This window comes from Acinonyx jubatus, chromosome A2 (genome assembly GCF_027475565.1).
Source record: "Acinonyx jubatus isolate Ajub_Pintada_27869175 chromosome A2, VMU_Ajub_asm_v1.0, whole genome shotgun sequence".
NCBI classification, from domain to species: Eukaryota; Metazoa; Chordata; class Mammalia; order Carnivora; family Felidae; genus Acinonyx; species Acinonyx jubatus.
This window is the reverse complement of record NC_069383.1, coordinates 42,439,145-42,460,848: the sequence shown is the minus strand read 5'-3', so window position 1 is coordinate 42,460,848 and position 21,704 is coordinate 42,439,145. Positions and strand designations below refer to the sequence as shown.

Sequence of the window (21,704 nt, the reverse complement as noted above, 5' to 3'; positions counted from 1 at the left end):
AGATTTTTATGAGCCCCACCGCTACGATTTCACTCACCCTTGCATTACATATGGGAACTGATGAGTCTGTGCTGGGTCGGTTTGTGCTTGTGGAAGGGTACGTTGCCTCAATCCTTCCGAGGAAGAACTGGCAGATAAAGACAAGGTTTCTTGACTGGATGATGGAGTTGTTGATCCTGACTGATCTGAATTCTACAACAAAAATGTAATTATTTTTCCAAGGAGATTTAATTCATTGCAATCATGAGATTCGAGACACATTGCTAAATATGTATTTATGAAATACCTCTGCAAAAAGTGAATTTTAGAAATATACTGACTTGAATCATGTGCCCATAATAGGTCGATATTTTAATTCTGATGAGATTAAGAGTTCAGAAAATCAACAAACACGTTTTTTCAAAGAATGAACAAGATACCAATTAAGATTTTAAAATTCTCATGTTCTGATGATGTTATTAACTCCCAAATTCAATAACTTTAAAAAATATGACCCCTTGAAGATGACCCCAATTTACCTTTTGAAAAGTGTGTCACAAGTTTTACGTAAATGTAAAACACAATTACATTTGATATCAATTGTAGTTCTCCCACTTTAAATAGCTGGAGACAATATAATTTTAACATCCTTCCAAGCTCATTAAAATTATATTTTACCTGTACTGCCCTCCTACTGAATGTCTTTTTATATGTCTACCTTTCTAAGTCCTGCCACGTAAAAGGTCCTAAGGGCACTGGTCTTTTTGCAAAACTAACAAAGCTTTCTTTAAGAGGTTATTCCACATAAAACAGCGTCAAATATCTTACGAGAGAGTGTGATTCTTAGGGGCATAAACTGGTAAAGGCTTCCTTTTTGTCAAGATTACTCACTAAATGGACCAGCATCATATGATACTCAGTTTAAAAAAATCATAGGAGAAAGGCATAGCCATTTGGCAGCACAGCCTAATTTTGCTAGAACTAATGATTTCTGACCTTATTAACTCTTTCATGACTAGATTTTTAAGACATTCTCAAATCCCACTGAAATTTCTCAGCCATAAAAAAAAGGAGAATTCAACTTAAGTTTCCCTTGATACTTTTCAGATTTTCCTAACACACATTGAAAAAACAATATACATACTCATGACATGAAATCATGGCTGAGGAACCACATGACAAGTTGAAAGGGGTCTTTCTGAACAAAAACTGAAGCAACACAACTGCATCGAAAGACTGTGCCAATGCCAATGTTTTGTCCCTTCTCATGAAAGGTAGGAAACATATGAAGACCCCTTGGCCTTTGTTGACAAACCGTATCTCAGTTTAATGTAAGCTAAATTCCCACAGCTAGTACTAGAAAATACTTACCACTAAGGCCATGCTTAAGGATCTATTTTCTTAAAGAGGCAGTTAATTACTAGTAATTACTAGTAATTACTGAAAGATCCTCCAACTAGTTACCACCTCTGCGATCCATCCCCTCCTTAAAGTTTTGGCTAAACTCTTAACAAGAAGGAAAGTATACTTGGCAGAGTATGTAAGTTCCCTGCCCATGAAATTTAAAGCAAACTTCCACTCATCCAATCATTTTCTCTCATCATCAAAGGTGTCATATAAAATAATGGGAAACCAAAAATAATTTAACATAAAGGATTTGTCTTTCAACTGGTAGAGTATGACTAGGTTGAAAAGTTCAACTATTAAAAAAAATTCCAAAACAATTTTAGTCAGATGAAAAATAAGAAGGGAAAAATGAATACCCAAGTCTGAAAGAATTGAATAAGAAATTTTTTTTCCTGACATTGAAATGCATGCCCAAATCCAGTCATTTTAAAAAACAAAATTCTTGAGCAATCTACTTGAAGATGATTTAGCATACTTAAAATTTAAATAATTTAATGAACCTTGAATATAATACAGTATATCAAGTACCTTTAGTATTTTTGAAACTGTACTGGTCTTACATTTTAAACTATATAACCATATCATCACTCTGTTTTCTGAGTATTTTAGTAATTAAAACCTTGAAGATTGGATCTTCAGTCTATACACAAATTATAACTCATGGAGAACAAGCTTCAAGGAGTAATACTCTACACTGGATCTCTAAAAACAAAGTTTAGATGCCTAACTCAAGCTGTTCAAAACACAGTCTCACAATGCACAAGCTCCAATCGTTCTGTTTTTCACTTAAAAGGATAATCAGAAAATTTCAACATTTACTCCTCCCAAAACAACTCACAGAATTGCTGCTGGATGCCAATGCTTCATGACTTTCTCTAGTGGTGCTGGATTTTGGAGAACTGGGAGGAGTCCGAGAAGTACACACTAGATGAACCATATGATACTCATCTTGCTAAAATTAAAGAAGATTACATTTAAAGGGTAGTATTGGAAAATGTTTAGTTCAAAAAGTCAATAGCTAAGCTGAAATATTTAACTCAAATTTTAAGTTCCTTTCTAGCACAGCCATTTTATTAGTAGTAAATTTTTGCCACTTGAAGGTACATTTACCATTTCAGTATTTGGTACTAACACCCTTCTGAATTCAATATATTCTCCATGCTTAGAAAATGGTCTAACTACTCAGTACCTGCTATATGAAAAAATGATTACTTTGTATATCAAGGAATCTTGAAGCAAGAAGTGCTGTAAAGTTGCATCAATGCAATCTATTACTTCAACATAAAAACACCTAGCACCTTAGTACCAAAACTATGTAATAGTCACATTGAAGCTGAGGCCTACAAACTTTTGAGTATTGAAAATATTTCCATTACAAGAAACTCAATTTCACCATGCTCTCATATGCCTTAATCCTAGCAAGGTAATGTATAGTTTGTTTTTTTTTTAATTCAAAAACTAGTTTTACCTATAACAATTATACACAGATTGAAAGGGTATATTTGAACTATATTCCTTACATATTCCATGTGTTTCCATAAACCTACAACTATGACTAAAGGAAAATATTCTAATATTGATTAGGATTGGCATTTAAGCTTAGTGATTTCATGAGTATATTTATAGTCAGACATAAAGCTAGAATAGAAGATAGAGAAAGGAAAGAAAATAAAGGAGGGCAAAGCAAAGGATGGCTCAGCAATTTAAAGACAGAAAAGAAAACCAGAGAATGATAAAGAAAAGGGGGCAGGAAGAAAAGAAAGATGCCCAGTTGTGAGAAAGAGAAACAAAGCTACCAGAAACTAAAAATTTATCAACTATCTCACATAAACCCAGAATTGGGCTTAATTCTGAGGTGAATCTAAAAAAGGGTAAGAGTCAGCCCCTCCCCTAAAGAGGCTCACAAACTGTTAAGAGATCAGACTAGCATATCAGAGCACAATTAGGGAATATATAAAACAGTCTTTGGCACAAAACTGAGAAGCACGAATTGCAATTGCTTGAGGAATTTAGAGAAAGGAGTTAACGGGATTGGAATGCTAGGGAAAAGGCATCCCCAGAGACAGCATGACATGAGATGTGCCTAGCAAAGTAGGTAGAAAGCACGCCTGATTTACAATGTCTTCTTAGCTTTGGAATGCAGAATACTAAAAGGCATCCAAGTATAAGATGTTTATCCTTAAAAAAAAAAAAAAGATGTTTATCCTTAGAAACCTAGTTTCAAAGGTCATATAAGTCACAAGTAACAATTTTCATTCACCTTTGGGAGAAATATTTCTGCAAAACATTTTATAACTAAACAAGTAAAACTAATGGCAGGACCTATCTGAATAAAAGCAAATACACTGACTTTAACAAAAACGCTTTAAAGATCTATTCAAAATATAAACATACTGTTCAAAACATTTTCTATGGGGGTACAACAGTCCTTGAACTGAAGTGTTTTTATTTGAACTCTTCTGGTCAGAAATCATTTCTGGAAGCAAAAACCTTCTAAAAGGTATTCACATGCCAAGTCTAGCCATCCTTGGTTTAAAAATAATAAATAAATTTGTATTTTTTTTAGTTTATTTATTTTGAGAAGAGAGGGTGTGCACGCACATGGATGGGCACACTAACAGGGGAGGAGCAGAAAAAGAGGAAGAGAGAGAATCCCAAGCAGGCTCCATTCCACCAGCGCAGAACCCAACGTGGGGTTCAATCTCACAGACCATGAGATCAAGACCTGAGCCAAAATCAAGAGTCGGACACTTAACCAACTGAGCTACCCAGGTACCCCAAAAATGTGTATTTCAAAGAGCATATGGCAGAAACGTTTTTAAGCATAAACACAAGAGGGAAAATGAACAGGTGGAGCACAGAGGATTTCCAGGGTAGTGAAACTATTCTTTAGGATACTATAATGATGGATACATGTCACTACACATTTGTAAAAACCCACAGATTGTATGCACACCACCAAGAGTGAACCCTAATGTAAACTATGGACTTTTGATGATAATGCTTCATCAGTGTAAGATACTGTGCACAATGTCAATTGTAACAAATATACCACTCTGATGCAGAATTTTGTTAGTGGGGTAGCCTCTGCATGTGGAAAGACAGGAGGCATATGGGAAGTCTCTATGCCTTCTGCTCAACTGTGCTGTGAACCTAAAACTGCTCCAAAAATTCAAGTCTAGGGCACCTGGCTGGCTCAGTAGGTAGAGCATGTGACTCTTGATCTCAGAATGATGAATGCAAGCCCCAGATTGGGGCATAGAGCTTAACATTAAAAAACAAAAACAAATCTATCACCGAGAGAGGCAAAAAATCTGCCACAAATTCCACTATTTTTGAGGGGGGCCAGGGAGGAGAGGTTATTAAACCACTTTGCCAACCTGAAACTACATGATTAAAATGAAAATTACAGCAAGAAGTCACACTGGCAAAGCTAAAATTTCAACTATCTAAACAAAAGGAACATACCAGTATAAGATTTTTTAAAGTTTCCCACAGATGATCATAAACATACAGAAGAGGACATAGACCTTCTAAATCAGATTAGGGTTATCCAAAAGAACATTAAGAGTTAAGTCAAAAAGTTAAGTTTGTGAAACACAAAAGCTATGTATCTGATTCTGCTCAAATCACAAACAAAAAGCAGCATCTCAAATGCAGAAAAGTTATGAAAGTATAAACTCCACAAATGAACATGAGCTAAGACGAGCTGCCATTAAAATTACTAGCATTCAGGGGTGCCTGAGTGGCTTAGTAGGTTGAATATCTGACTTCAGCTCAGGTCATGATCTCGTGTTCATGGGTTCGAGCCCCCCATTGGGTGGGCTCTGTGCTGACAGCTCAGAGCCTGGAGCCTGCTTTGGATTCTTTGTCTCCCTCTCTCTCTGCCCCTGCCCTGTTTGTGCTCTCTCAAAAAATAAAATAATAATAATAAAGTTAAAAAATTACTAGCATTTAAGCTGATTGTCAAAAAATTACTTTGAAATATATTTTAGCTCTGAGCACTAGCATTCAAAGTTTGCTAATCGATGGGCCAATTGTACTTCCTTTCATCTCCTGTCCTGAAATTAAATTCCTACCTCAAGCAACTTGTATTAAAATATCATGCAGTTTGGTCAAAAGGGGATTTAAGAGAGAAGAGATTATCAATGAAAATCCTTCACCACTACTTGAACACTACTCCCGCACTACTGATAAGTCAATACTGCTTTCTAATATGACAAATACCTGAACACAAACATATAATCTTATTTTAGATTTAGTCATCAGATGGATATACAAAACTGTTTACCTAAACTAATTAGAATCTATCATTATGTTCTTTACTTTCTAGTTCAAGTTTACCTGTTATGCTCCCCAAAAGGGTTGATTTTAAGTATCTAAAAACTGAACCAGCTAAATATCAGTAAAGCTTCAGAACATATCTCCTCTCACTCTGAATGTATCTGGTATCAAATAGTTGTAGAAAAGCTTACTTTTCTGAGAATGTCTTTCAGCTGCAGATGATCGGGAAGCAGTCTGCCCGAATACACCAATCTTTGATCCTTCGTCAACTAAGAAATGGGACAAAGAAAAGATTTCAACTTTTTCTAATTATACAAATTGGAAATTGGGAATAACATGCCTAAATATGAGTAAAGTAAAACTCCCTTTAGGCACAGATAAGCAGAAAACTGACATAACTTAAAATTATTTTTTCCAAATTCGACATAAGACATTAAGAGCTCAGCAAATGGTAGTCTACCTATTGTAGGTACAATAAAATACAGGTAATTAACAATGTTTTAAAAGATAAGGAAAAAAAAGTAAATTGGAAGTTTGCCTTTCAGCCATAATGCAATGCATATGTGACTATCATTAAAGGCCTTCAAGATTGTAAATAAGAAGGTGGTTGGCCTTCTAGCAGTAATAGCTAACAATGGGATATACCTTCAAGGTCACCACAATTAGTCTGTATTGTTTTGTCAGTATTTTTAATCTAAAAGGATACATAAGATTTATTTTCTTATTTACTAACATCATACAGAACAATTTATTGGTTTTAATTCAAGAGTCATTTGGATTTACAGTTTTACATGATAACTATTCTAGTTTTTATTATTCCTGCCACTCTCACAAATACCTCTATATATTTTTCAAAAACACAAGACTAAAGAAAAACTAACTCAAGTGCATGGAGATTCAGCTGCCATCTCCATATGCAACCAAGAATAGGAAATAAGTTCTGGTTGTCTCTGCCTTATTTTGTACGTATGATAAATCTGCTAAGTGCTCGCAATGCTAGCATTAAAGTATCTAAAATCAAAGCATTTATGTACAGTCCCCATAAGACCTCCCCAGAAAACAGGCAAAGGTTCCATGAATTCTATTAAAACAATTAAATATTAGCCATATCAACAATTGGTAAATATGCCGAATCCAAACAACTATAACAATTTTCAAACAAAACATATGTATGCAACATGGCTACTAAAAAAGGGTCTTATAATAAAAATAACCATAATAGAACCTGTCATACTGAATAAGTAAGATCTGTGGTTCAGGGGTTCTTAGGTACCAAAGATGAAGGGAAAGGTATAACTGTCTTTCCAAGATATTTAGCTGTTAGACATAATCTAGCTTCTCCTGTATTTTTGAGTGTGCCATTCCTAAAAGGCACAAGTTCAAATTCCTGTATATCAACAACCAAACAGAATACAGAAGGTTTAAAAAAAATATATATATATCACAAATCTTGAAACTTCAATCAATACATTTAAATACTGAGTGAGGAATAAATAGTAAATTATATAAATAACATAAGTTAAAAGCTAAGTAGATAATAATTGATTTAACCCTTGAACTAAATGAATTCTATAATACAAGTTTCCATAATGCATTTATTAATTCAGCTGGAAGCTAAAGTTTCTTTGACAAAGACTACAGCCATCATAAGCTATCATTTTTCCACCAGTCCAAACATTTAATAGATACTTCTATGTCATATCATCATTCTGCACAAAGGACATCAGTCTTATGAATTTTTTACTTCACTATGAAAATTCTCAAACACACACAAGGTAGAGAGAACAAAATGAACCCCCAGTTATCATCATCAAAACTTCCCAAATATTCAACTCCAATAATTATCAATACTTTGCTATTCTTGTTTCATCTATCCCCCGCTGCCTTTTTGAGGGAAAAGAGTTTCAAAGCAAATATCACACATCATTTCTTTCCACCCGTAAAAACAGTATGTTTCTGGAACAGATTTTTGTTTTTTGTTTTTTTTTTTCAAATAACCACAATGTTACCACAATCAACAAAATAAATATTAATTTGGCCAACTTCAAATAAACTTTTATCTTTTCACAGCAAGGGAATATCAATTTTCAAAAAGGCAGAATACATAAAATAACAAAATTACACAGTACCCTCCCACAAAGTACACTGAAGCAAAAACAAGCATGGATGAGGATGTAGAGAAACTTTGGAGAACTCTCACACACTGCTGATAGGAATGTAAAATGCAACAGCCTCTGTGAAAAAGTTTGGCATTTCCTCAGAGTTAAACAAAGAGTTGCCTGATGATTCAGGATATACCCGGTTCCATTCCGAGGTATATACCAAAGAGAACTGAAACCATGTCCACATGCCTAAGAATATCCATAAAGCATTAGTCATAATAGCCAAAAATTGGAAACAACTCAAATGCCCATCAATTGATAAATGAATAAACAAAACATGAAATATACATATAATAAATATTAGTTGGCCACTAAAAGTAATGAAGAATTGATACATGCTATATAATGTGAGTGAACCTTGTAAACATTAGGCTAAGTGAAAGGAGCCAGACAAAAAAAAGACCACATATACTATGATTCCATTTATATGAAATATCCAGAATAGGCAAATCTTACAGAGACAGAAAGTAGATCAGTAGTTACAAGGAATGAGGGAACAGAGAACGGAGAGTGGCTACTAGGGGGTGTAAGTTTCCTTTTTTGAGGTAACGAAAATGTTCTGGAATTAGATAGTGGTAACAACTGCACAACTTTGTGAATTACTAAAAATCACTGAGTTGTACATGTTACAGAGCAATTTTTATACTATGTGAATTATATCTCAATTAAAAAATTGTTGCTTGAAATTATTCAAATGCCTTCAAAAAATCAGAAATTTTAAAAAGAGAAAGGAATTCTTTAATTTTGCTGGGATTGAAAACAGAAAAAAAGGAATTTTCATGTGCCTAACTTAGGTGAGATGATCTGAAAATTTTTTCTATGTCACTAAAAAAAAATTGCCTCTTCACTTTAAATATTAATGAATTAATTTAGATATCTGGAAAACCAGTGGTTAGACATAGTAACAACCCAATAATCAACTGAGCTTTCAACTAGCCATTTTGGATTACAGACTACAGTATCAGGAAAAATAGAAATTTTGAGATCTCAATTCAAATTCAATTTCACTTATAAAAGTGATACAATTTTTTTTCTCCAGACCTGCTAATAACAGTACCTTTTACCTTAATTAAAAATCCATTTCTGTATTATTTAGGGTAAGTAATGCTAGCTGCTATAACAAACCCCATAATCTCAGTAGCTTGACACAATAGAAGTTCATTTTTCTCTCAATTAAAAAAAATATCACATGGTACCCTTTCAATATAAAAATCCATAAGACTCAAGATTGGTAAATCTAAAACAAAGTACTGATTAAATTGTCAATTAAAAGTCTACTGTTAACATACTGGCTACACAGATACATCTAAATATACTTGACCATTTATGTTAACACTACCATCATTCTTCCCATTGCTCATATGCTACATCCAATAATAGGCAGCAATCCCTATCAGATATGCTATTTTCACTGCCTCCACTGTTCAATAGCAGACGAAGTCCAGGGAAATATGTATGGTACCTGGTGTTATATGGTAGAGCAGAAACAGCTAAATTACCAAGTTGGAAACATCCTGATGGTACTCTGAGGAGTCCAAAGGCAGAACTATGCCATGCCAAATAAATACCTGCTTAACCAGCTAGCCCAAAAAATTCTGCCATCCACTTAACAGACATTACTAAAAAACATGGTGAGGAAAGCTCACCTACTAGTATAATATGTAAAAATCATAAACTGGGGGATATTTGTTTTCTACAGGGCTTACATATACTATCTAAAGTATCTGACTTTTTAATGTTCAATCAGATATCAGAAAGAGATAAAATTCTATGTATCCCTGGGGCAACTGGGTGGCTCAGTCAGTTAAGTGTCCACCTTTGGCTCAGGTTGTGATCTTGCGGTATGTGGGTTCAAGCCCCACATCCGGCTCCTGTGCTGACAGCTCAGACAGAGCCTGGAGCCTGCTTCAGATTCTGTGTCCCCCTTTCTCTCTCCTCCTTCCCCACTCATGCTCTCTGTCTCTCTTTCTCTCTCAAAAATAAACATTAAAAAAATTTAATTCTATGTATCCCTAATCCCTAAAATATTCACAAGAGTCTGATAGATGAGCTAAAAGGCCAACAACAGTTTCATATTTCTAGAAAATCACCTAGTTGGTATCAAAAGACTAAATTTTTTACATGAAGAAATAGGTCTCTCAATATGCATGGCTTAAAAAAATCATGTTTAGTATATCTAACATCAACATAATCAAATAGCTTAGTAAAAAATCTTCATCTTATATGTTAGTTCAAAGAACTATAACCCAAGTCCTTTGAAAGTGGTCATAATTAGTATTTCAGTACTTACATATAATATAGTTCAGTCACAAGTGTCCAATAGCTTTAAAGAGGTGGTTCCCAGAGGTGGGACCTTCACATTTGTGGAAAATGAATTCTCTGAATTTGTACTGCGACATATCTTCCTCCCACTGCCACTGAATTCACCCAGTTTATAGCTCCAGAGAATTCAGAAATACTGTAAAATGGAAGCTTGGTTTACCCAAACTGCCTCCACCCTTTATCTCTGTGCAACAACAGTATACAAAACCAGCATCCAGGAGCTTAAAAAGTAATTTTCTCTGGAACTCCAAAAGGACATTCCCTGCTTAGCTGTTTCCACTTATAGGCCACTTGCAAATCAGAATGCCACAATACCTGACTGCTATGGTTCAAACAGACAAGCAAGAATGTGAAAAGATAAAGCAAAACAATGTGCTTTGAAGTCTTTTAAGATGCCAAGTTCCCGTATCTTCCCTAAAATGTATCAAAATAAACAGAGAATCACACACTAAGATGACATACATCAGAACAGAATTAAGGCTGTGTTATTATCCATTCATTTATAGCCTTTAAATGACACACCATCTAAACGCATACATCTCCCTTTACAGTTCACTTACTTCTTTTCAATTTGCAAGTATATAAAAACTAAGATGGCCAGATCCTTAAAAGCCTTTCTTCATCTTATTACACATAACCATCATATACAATGTAAATTATAATAGTTAAGTGCTGAGGCTTGAAAGTCAGACCAACCTGGGTTCAAATTCCAGTTCTACCACTTAAGGAATTCTATGACCTTGGGAAAAAAAATCACCAAGCCTCAGTTTCCTTATCTATAAAATAGAGCTAATAATAAAACTTACCTCATAAGGTGTCTATGAAGAATAAATGTGATAAAACATATAAAGTGCCTAGTAGAATGCCTAGTACACATGGCAACCACTTAGTAAATGGAAGTTTAAAATTTCAGCACCAAATATGACAGTTAAATAAACGCATTTGAGACCATCAAATCACTATCTGTTATATAAAGGAGAAAAACTTAAACTAAAAGTTCTAGAAAAATTCTATTTTAAAAAGCCTTATGCATGAGGGGCATCTGGGTGGCCCAGTCGGTTAAGCATCTGACTCTTGGTTTCAGCTCAGGTCATGATCTCACGGTTCATGACATGGAGCTCCCCATCAGACTCTGCACTGACAGCACAGATTTTTGATAAATTTTAGGGAAGATATGGGACTCTCTTCCTCTCTCTCTGCCCCTCCCCTGCTCATGCTCTCTATCTCAAAATAAATAAATTTTAAAAAACTATTAAAAACAAAAGACTGATGCATGACTAAACAAAACACAGTACTGTTATTTCCCCAAAAATACATTAGGAAAAAGGCTACAAAGGAGTTAAATAAGTTAGCACTCATTCAAAACTTTTAACTTTTCATCAATCTTCACATTCAATTTATTATCTTTTGTTTGAAGTGTTTTAAAAATATGAACTATATTGCTAGGTGACATGAAACCCTCTTAAACACATGCAGTAAGATTTTAAAGACAAGTCTTATAAAACAAAAATTATTTATGTATATGGATTAAAGCTCCTTTAAGTCAACAGTGCTGAGATGGTTAAGTGAGTAAGTTTTAAAAATGACCTGTCTGAGGAAGGTCATAAAGAATCACAAAACTGAAACAGATATAAACCTCAAATTATATTACATAAGCTATTTCCACTGCTAATGAAAGTAATACTTCCATCTGAACTATAGGCAGTTTGGTTACAGAATGCCATATTCTCAGAGCAGAACTTATACAACAGGTTCTGTTCCTATTTCTTTAATTCCAACAGAATCGCAGAGCAGAGTAACAGTTTGAAAAAAGCACAACAAACCTCCCCAGCTGAGCAGGAGAGCTAGAAGACCTAAGCAACGAAACTGCCTTAGTTTAACAGTATAAAGCACCAAGATAAAGGAAATCTACACGTTCAACAGGTATTTGCCCTCAAGACTGAAAAAAGGAGAGCCACGGCGTACAAGCCCCAGAAAGGTTTGCCTTAAGACTGAAACAGGTCCATCTTAGTTATTGTTTGTATGTGAGAGGAGAGAAAGAAAGAGATAATGAGAAGGTCGCCTAATCAGACTTAGAGATTCTTACTTTTTAAGTGTTCTCTAGGATAGTCAATTCTCTGAATAACATTAAGTCCAACCATTTTGATATTTACATCTCTAGAAAATAAGCCTAACTAGATCAAAGTCTGAAACTACTCAAGTAAAAGTGGCCTTCTTGACAGGCATCTTCACACCCCAATGGCAGTTACCTAAATTACAGAATAATTTCACACTACAGGCCAATTTCAAGATCTGATAATCTAAAGTCATAAAGAGAAATGTCACATTAGAACATGATTCACAATTATCTATATACACTATCAGCTTGAACCAATGGTATTTTCCAGTTCCTAAACCAGGTCCTAAACCAATTATCAATACCATTCAAAGTTAAACAAAACTCCAAAAGCCTTCAATTCCACATTTGAGGTTTTTAGTGATGACACTGTAAAGTTGTACATAAACATGGCAACTGCCTTACTTCCTAACTGGAAAACACCTTCCCCTTTTTAGCCCATTATGAATCTGTAATCTTCATACATAGTACTATTATTACATTTAGAATCATCAGTGCAATGTTACCTCTGAAATAACAGGGTTTAAAAACAAAACAAAACAGGTATCATCTTGTCTGCTTAAAACTGTTATCAACTCTTGAGGTGCGTGGGTGGCTCAGTCAGTTAAGCGACCTTCTGCTCAGGTCATGATCTCGTGGTTTGTGGGTTCAAGCCCTGCATTGGGCTCTGGGCTGACAGCTTCGAGCCTGCTTCAGATTCTGTGTCTCCCTCTCTCTCTGCCCCTCCCTCACTCGCACTGTCTCTCTCTGTCCCTCCAAAAATGAATAAAAATGTTAAAAAAAAAAACAAACTGTTTTAAACTGTTATCAACTCTTTGCAAAAAATGTCCCTGTGAACCTTTTCTTAAAAAGCTACACATTCCCTTACCTACACTTCAGAGTTGACCACTCCCTCCCTCTGCTCCTACACCATTCAGTACCTCCCGCTTGTGTAACACTAGTCACATAATATTACAGTTTTTTACTTACATATCTGTATACCCCACTAGACTCGAGCTTCATAACAGCAAAGGAACCATCACCACCTTCATGCTTAGCATATAGACATCCAAATGCCAGGTCAATAAAATCCTAATTAAATAAATAAATGAAGCCCAAGAAAGTATGCTTTGGTGGGAAGGAGTATATTTGCTCTGAGCTTACTGAAGAACAGAGAATTGAATTAAAATATCCAGGTGGAGATTATCTGTGATTAAGTCAAGTCAATATCTGACCATAAAGCTAGAATCTTAAGACTTAACACACTATTGCAGTTTGGCTAGAATTCTATTAACAGCAGTAGACATGTGACCTATCCTTTTAGACATCCTAAAAGGACAAATTCAAATCTCCATTCTTCTCATTCTAGTAGCTCCTATTTATTTTCCTAGAAGCCAGTGCCCACAGGGACCAAGGCCCTCCACCTACCCTTGGCTCATCAGATCTATCAGAGCCATCAACTTTTCTACTTCTTACCAGGGAACACCTGCTTCTACAAGACACTGGAATCCTACTTGGATTCCAAGTCACCCACCACCACCAGGCAGATCAGATGTACAAAGAAATCAGGCATAAGAAATAATCTGTTAAACACCAAATAGCGCTTGAGATTCTGTGTTTCGGTAAACACAGAGTCAGTGTTAAGTAGTCATTGTGGATGGTCATAAGAACTCAAACTTCCCCCATAATATTTTAATAATAATATTGTCTCTATTACAAAATGTCCTCTGTCCTTTGTAACCATCTTACAAAGTTAACTTTTAGTCCCCAATCCTATGTTGAGGACTACTTAGGGGGTATCATTAAACAGTTGGTCATTAAACAGATGCTTCAAATCAGTCTTCATGTGATCAATAAATTAGGATGTAAGCCTGTCAAATCTAATAACCACAGGAAGTTTTCAGTGACATTCTAAGACAACAAACACATGGTCCTCACCCCCAGCTCCACCCACTCTCATTAACATAGAAATAAACTCCAGTTTTTACAGTTCTCTTAAGAGATGACTTTCTGGAAGAGTAGAAAAGTCATGTTTGCCACAGGTAATTAATTGGCTGCATGTCATTTTGTACTGGCTCTGGAAGTGTGTGCCCAAGAAGCAGGTGGGTTAGGGGCAGGGGGGTGTAAGAAAGTTTGCAACTGATCTGTCCTCCAGCAGCCAAATGACCCATGTGGGCACTGGAGATTAGTACTAGGAGGGCAGAACTCCTGCCAAAAGCTGGCTTCTCCTGTGTGCAGGTAAGGCAAATGGGTTTCACACTCTTAGATACCTTTTGAAAAGTGATACCTCTTGGTCTATCACCGTGCAAACCAAGCCCCTTTTGGTTTAATCATACAATATAAAGATCTCACATAAACACAAATTTCAGCATATATATTTAGGAATGGTATTCATGCTATGTTATGAACAACACTATGGAAGTCTATGACTTTCAATTCTGACTATTCTGAAAAGCTATTTTCCACTTTGAAAACATGTAAAATGAATCATATGCAATAGGAAATGTTCTGTAATGCAGAAAATTTTAAAACAAATTGTCACCCCCTATATAAATCTTAATTTTCAAACAAAAGATCTGAATAAATGAGAGTTCCAACTAGCTTGTTCCAAGTACTTAAATACCTCAGGGTTTTCATTTCCCCTACTAAAAATATTTGTATCAAAAAGTACTGACAAACATAGATAACGCCAACGGAGTTGTTTTTCTAAGCCTCCTGTTTTTGCAGTAACTGCCCTATTTCTGTACTTCTAGAAGGCTAAACGCCTAAGGAAAGCAATAAAAGCTTTTATATGGGTTGCAGTGTTTATCTTTTCTTTTTAGGGTCCATCTGTCACTCCTATACTAGGCCGATGACTTATGTCCAATGAAAATGGTCCTTTTTTATGCCTGTCAATTCTTATGTCCTTTTATATTTTTGTACACAGTACTCTCACTAATTAACTGAACCTCAGGAGGAAGATATTAATGATGGTTGGGAAACACTCAAGGGACACACATACACTTCGGAACTCAAAATACTTCGTAGTCTAGCAAGAGACCTACTTGATTCAAGAGGGCAGGGAATGAACAGAGAGACTGGAGTGCATGGCACGGAAAGTTGCTGGCCAGAGCAGCTGCGCCCAGCTTTTAGACACTTACTGGTTTGCTAGGGTACACGTTAGACAGATGCGTTTTTAGTTTCCCCACGGTCCAGTTCAAGAAGCAGCTAATAGTCTGATCACTGTATTTCTGATTCGGTGCTTTAATGATGAGGGTCACAGGAATCTCCATCCCACTTTGGTCCATGGTGCCCCCAAAGTTGAACAGAGTCAAGAGGAGCAGTACTTAAGCCCAAATGGGCCGAGGTGGTAACTGCCGGTGCGACTGGTATGGGGAGGGCGGCAAGTAGGTTCTTAATATTCCGTGTCCAAGTCAGTCACAAGTGCATCGGGTGATACAAAGGCCATTGCCGGTACCAAGGATGATGGACAGTGGCGGCGGTGGCGGCGGCGGAGTCTGGGGGGCCCGGCCGTGGGTGCAGCTTTCCCCGCCAGGTCCGGGCTCCGCCGGGCTCCGGACTGCGAAGGGAGGCCGGGAGGAAGAGAGAAAAATTGATGATAACGGAGAGTCACCGCCCCGCCCCCGCCGCGACCCCCAAGCTGAAACGCAACAAGGCCCCTAAGCGACGGCCCTGCCACGCGGGCCGGAGAAGGGTCCGAGCCGCTCAATGCGACCAGCCGGGGCAGGAGTACCTGAAAGAAGGCCGCGGGGCCCGCCACCGTCGCCCTTAGAGCCCGGGCAGGGCCGCCGGCAGCACAGTCCTGCCGGGCGTCCTCCGCAGCGGCCGCTCCCTTCCTGCTGCTCGACGGCGGCCACGGCACGGCCCAGGGTCTCGCGAGGTGGCGCGGTGGCCGCTGGAGAAGTTAGCCAAAGGGCGCGGCCCGCTCTCAGCGTGACCCCTCGGGCAGGACACAGCTGCGCGGCGGCGCAGGGCCGGGCGCGGTCGAGGCGGCTGCAGGTGGCGGGAGGGCGGGGACTAAAAACCGCGGCGCCCAGCGCGAGCGCGCTGGTTTTGTTGTTATGAGGAAGGTCTAGCTCCCCTTTAAGCCGGAAGACGCAGGACGGAAGTGCGTCACGCGCGGCCCGCCCCGGCGCGCGGCCCTCTCTGTCCAGCAGCTACCGCCCGCCGCGCCCCCGCCGCCCCGGGTACCGCGGGCCGAGTTCCGGGTTGCCCCGAAGCCGCTAGTTGTTGGAGTCCACCTGGCCTGACCAATCGCTGGGTCCCGTCCCGCAGCGCACTCGCGCCTCGCCACTAGCCGAGCTGGCGCGCTAGCACATCCTGTTTTGACCACACCCTGAAGATTTGAGAAGCGTTCTTCCATCCTAGGAGTTGTCTGCAAAAGTTAGTGCCCTTCCAGATGTCAAATCAAACTTCTCAAATTTTCTGGTGTCTCCTGTCTGAAAAGCAGGGTACCAGGAGCTATGGCGGAGGAGAGACCATTAGGAGCATTGACTAGAAGCACTGCATCAGGAGCAGGGGCTTTCAGTTAAACCTGAAGTCTACCTCTACTTTCCGTGTGACCCTGGCTATCCTTTCTGAGCCTCGGTTTAGTTGTCTACATAGTAAAAGCTAACTGCGTGTTGATGAGCAAATGAGCTATGTATGTAAACCATCTAATACTGTTCAGGCATATGACAGTCTCTCAAATCTCAATTTCCATCTTTTTTCCTCTTAGTCTTAACAGAAGTTGGCAAGTGTTTACGGAGCCCCTACTGTGTGTTTAGTACAGTGGGGGGTGTTTTACTGTTTAGGCGTAGAACGCAAAGGTTATATGTCCACTGCCCAAAGCTGACTTCCTCTCCGTTTTCTGCATGGGTTTAGGAGTCAGGACAGCAAGTTAGTTAGATGTGCATTTTCATGGGCTTCCACTTACATGAGAATGCAAACACATAATATAGAGAGCAAGTCTTCTTTCCTCTCGACTTCAGAAGGGTTAGTGAAGGTTAACCACCACTGAGTTATTGACCATGGGGAAATTCTTCCCCTCTATAGCTAATGCAGCAGGATCCCTTATACCCGCTCTTCTTTCACCTCCTTCTTTGTGGTAGGACATCGACCATATCTTAGCCATGCCCTCTGGATGCTCTTTGGAAGTAAGAGTGAGGTTCCCTTTATTTTTTGTCATGTGCTGAGGACAGCTTGCTATAACTCAGGTTTTCTGCAGCACACCCTGGTCTTTTTCGATCTAGTATCTAGTCATGCTAATAGAACCTTCACTTAATTCTAGCTAAAAATACTTTTTCAGACCCCTTTACATCTAGGGGCAGCTGTTTGACACAGTTGTAGTCAATAAGACAAAAGCTGAGGGGCGTCCAGGCGGCTTAGTCTGTTGAGAGTCTGACTTCAGCTCAGGTCATGATCTCTCAGTTCATGAGTTCGAGCCCCAAGTCTGGTTCTGTGCTGACAGCTCAGGGCCTGGAGCTTGCTTCAGATTCTGTGTGTCCCTTTCTCTCTGCCCCTCCCCTGCTCATGCTCTGTCTCTCTCTCTCTCTCTCAAAAATAAATAAACATAAAAATATGTATATGAAAGCTGAAGTTGCTACTGGCCTTTTCAGGAAAACTTTTAGAGGGGCATGTTCTACAGGCCAGAGTTCACCCTGTTCTGCACCTGTTTTTCTTGCTTAAGGAATGTGATGCCGGAGGTGCAACAGCCATAGTTCAGTCATGAAGCAATGAACAGAACAGAGGCCTGCATTCCCAGGATGGCAGAGCAGAACAATTAAAAGAGGCTAGATCCTTTATAGCATCATTGTGCAACCACAGAAGTCCTAAGCTGTCTGCCCTAAGACTTCTTTTTTGTCCAATTCCTGTTTAAGCCAGGAAGTTTCCACAACCACCACCACCTAACCCTGCAGCTCTTGTCACTTAGGCTTGTGACTCAGACTTCCAAGAATCCTTTAGAGTAATGTCATCTCACTTGGTACTGTGAAATGTACATTTTTAAAGAGATATACATTAATAATTATTAATATTAAGGCAGAATGTGCACTCCACTATTTAAAGTAGAATCCATCAAAGGTTCGCCAGTGTGGACAAAAACAATTAAACGTGTAATGAACATTCCAGAGATTGAAATATATGGGTATAAAGACAAAATTTTTTTTTTTTATTTCACAGCCCCCTGAATTAAGTGCCTAGAAATGCTTTTGATGCTGTTGAATTTGGCCATAATAAATGATACAGGAATGTGATCCCATTTTTAGTAAGTTATACGTGTATAGAACAATGTATGAAAAGGTGGTCCCCAAAATATTGATAGTGTTGACCTTGGAATTTGGGGTAGGAAAAATCGTTAGCATTGAGGAGATGGAAAATTGCAGTTATTTAAAGGCTGCTATGAGTATTAAGCTGCCTATTTAGATCACTGTACGTTTTGCAAATAAATGGAAATACGAAAGAGCAGTTGCACCTCTCAGTTACCGTGTATTGCTTATAGACAGCCTCTAATGAGAATGCATAAGGGTATGATGCTAATAGATAGTAAAGGATTTGTGGTATTAAGGCTAAATCTACTTTAACAACATTAACTATCCAGTACACATAATCCTAGTAGCTAATTCGGTAGTTCAGGGTGATTTCTGCCCATGAGATAGCTTTGTTAACAAAGTAAAACAAATCTAAAGAAAATCATTTGTAAATAATAAAAGTTGATTTCCAGTACTTATGGAATATTTATTTACTTCCAGTCCTTTTCATCTTTGGAGTGGGAAGGAGGATAGCTAGAAAAGCATATATTGACTCATTTTGTGAAATTCCAGTTTATTCTAAAAATTTAAGCAAAATAAAGTGCTTGTTACTGAGTTTTTCTTACTGAAACTTGGAATACCTTACAGGAAGGTAAAATATTTTATGATGTTGAATAATATGGTTTGTGGTGTTTTGGCTTTTGGGGCATTTTTTATATATATAATCTTGAGAGGAAAGACATTAGTCAAGTGATGATCTTGCAGTTGCAAATTGCAAAGATGATGTTGGCCATCTGGTTTCTGATTCCTTCTATTTCTACTTACACCAAACTTGTCTTTTTTAGTTTTTTAAGATTCTGTGCTACAAAGCATCTAATCAAATCTTAATCAAGTTCATTGTTTAAAAACAATGAAATCCTATACTTGAAGCCTGGGAAAATTAGCTCATTTCAACACCGCACTTCCAAAATCTTAATTGGTCCCAGATGTTTGATTATAAATCATATCGTAGAAAATGGAAGGAAGAAAACCACACATGCATTAAATGCCAAATGGGTGATTTGAGGGATGTGTCATCTAATGAGTTCTCAGAACAGCCCTGAGAGGTAGTAAGGACAGTGAAACTCGGAAGTCCTAAGTGTCTTACCCAAAGTCACACAGCTAGTAACCTCCAAACAGAGTTCTAACTCTTCTATAATGCAGGCCCTTCCCACTACACTGAGCTTTCTTATTTAAGGATATTCACACATACCAAGACACATTCAGGAGGAGAAGGTTTTGAGGAACAGCATCTTAGAGGTTATCTAGATAAGTGTTCCAAGTGCTGCCAGAATCACCACATCTCTGAAAGGCAATCAGCCAACTTTGGCTTAAATCCTTCTAAGGAGAAGGAGCATGACAGCATGACCTGTTGTTGAACAGCCATGGTTATTATAAGTGAAATAAAATCTGTCTTCCTATAATCTGTCATTAGGCAACTTCTCCTCCTCCACCGGAGTCAAGGTGGGAGGAGAGTACATATAAGCATGAAGACCAGGAGGGAAGGACCATGCATCTCATATTGGAAGCCAGCTACCATAATGTACTTTACCAAAGCATAGCAGGTCATGATAGACACCCCATTCCTTCTATATACAACCATCCAAGTCCAAATCCCAGTAACAGTCTTGTGATTGTTTTATAACTGCCCACCTTTCCTCTGACATTCTTTCTCTCTCTCCCCAGAGATCTTTCACCACTTACCTACCCCCAAAATTAGACCTATGCTTAACACTACTGGCTATATTTCTCAAATGTTTACAAATGTTTATCTTTGTGGGGCGCCTGCGTAGCTCAGTTGGCTAAGCATCCATCTTCGGCTCAGGTCAAAGTCTCATGGTTTGTGGGTTCAAGCCCCACATCCGGCTCTGCGCTGACAGCTCAGAGCCTGTAACCTGCTTCGGATTCAGATTCTGTGTCTCCCTCTCTCTCTGCCCCTCCCCCACTCAGGCTCTGTCTCTCTCTCTCTCTCTAAATAAATGTTTATTTTTGTTACTAAAAGCAAATATAGTTGAGTTTGGGGATATTACATTTGCTATTCTACATTCAAATAAAGTTAAGAATAATCACTAAATTGAACCTGGAGAATAGTCCTTAGGCCGTACTCGAGGCCTAACCTCTTAATCTGAGTTCAGAAATATACCCTGAATCATCTACAGAACTGTGCACATATGTACACATGTGCATTTATCCAGAGGGAGAGTCCATGGTTTTTATCAGCTCCTCAAAGGGGCCATTTGTAGGGGCCCCCATAAAATCCCGTCCTCTTTGTAAGGTTTTTCCAGTTAAAGGAAATGGATTATTGAGCCAATTACCACGTTTTTGCCTCAAAAGTCCAAAAATCTCTTCACTGCCTGTTTTGTGGTAATAGGCCCTATAAATATTTCTCCTTCTCTAGCTGTCATGAAATTAAGCTTTGTCAGTAGAGGGCACCGGAGGGACACTGGAGGAAGAAGAAATCTCTGTACCTGTGTAATGTCCTATCTTCCTTTAGGTAGGCTCTTACAGTACACATGGCTTCTGCAGCTCCATGTTTGGGTGGTGCCTGGAGGCCGGTGCTGTGTGGGACCCCCGTGAGCAACTTCTCCGGGAGCCCTCTCAGGGCAACTTTGCAGGCAACTCCCATGAGCAGCTTCACAAGTGGTTTCACAGTGGAACACCACCAGTACAACACCCTCGAAGAAAAGTTGCCCCTCACACTCTTTAGGCAACTTTGCACCCTCAGCGAACTCTTCTGACCTCAAATGAACCATATTCACCGGATTTCTTTTTTTTTTTATTTTTTTTTATAATTCACACCCAAATTAGTTAGCATATACTGCAATAATGATTTCAGGAGTAGATTCCTTTGGATTTCTTTAATGAGGGTCAGTCTTAGGCCTAAGAGCAGTTAGATGATCCCTGTATCTGATTCTCCTATATTCTTTGCTGCTATTAACCATCTTTTTATCATTCCAATTCCCTGTTATAAGGAATAATTCTTTATATTTAACCTTCCGTGTTCAAAACATTGTTTGACTTCTCTCTTGATTGCACCCTGATATACAGAATTGGCATCAATAGTGGTCCCAGGCGATAAATATACAAAGAATTTAAGAATTGCTTTGGTCATGCCCTTTGACTAAGCTCCTCCCAATAGGAAATGAGATAAGGGCATTACAATAAACTATCATGTGTGGTCGGTTGTGA

At 38.3% G+C, this 21,704-nt stretch overlaps 1 protein-coding gene across 2 annotated transcripts in view; it reads right to left on the bottom strand.

Moving 5' to 3' along the window:
• HERPUD2 (HERPUD family member 2) overlaps positions 1-16,494 on the bottom strand; it is a 33,673-nt gene extending 17,179 nt beyond the window's left edge. Inside the window, exons 1-5 of one of the 2 annotated variants that reach the window (XM_027075254.2) lie at positions 15,983-16,494; positions 15,390-15,808; positions 5,862-5,939; positions 2,225-2,338; positions 38-192 (exon numbers count right to left, since the gene is read on the bottom strand). In XM_027075254.2, coding sequence (XP_026931055.1) covers positions 38-192; positions 2,225-2,338; positions 5,862-5,939; positions 15,390-15,536 — 494 coding nt within the window. In that variant the 5' untranslated portion in view covers positions 15,537-15,808; positions 15,983-16,494. The remainder of the gene's footprint in view (positions 1-37; positions 193-2,224; positions 2,339-5,861; positions 5,940-15,389; positions 15,809-15,982) is intronic. The other variant, XM_027075256.2, reaches the window with a different exon arrangement.
• Between the last annotated feature and the right edge of the window lie 5,210 nt (positions 16,495-21,704).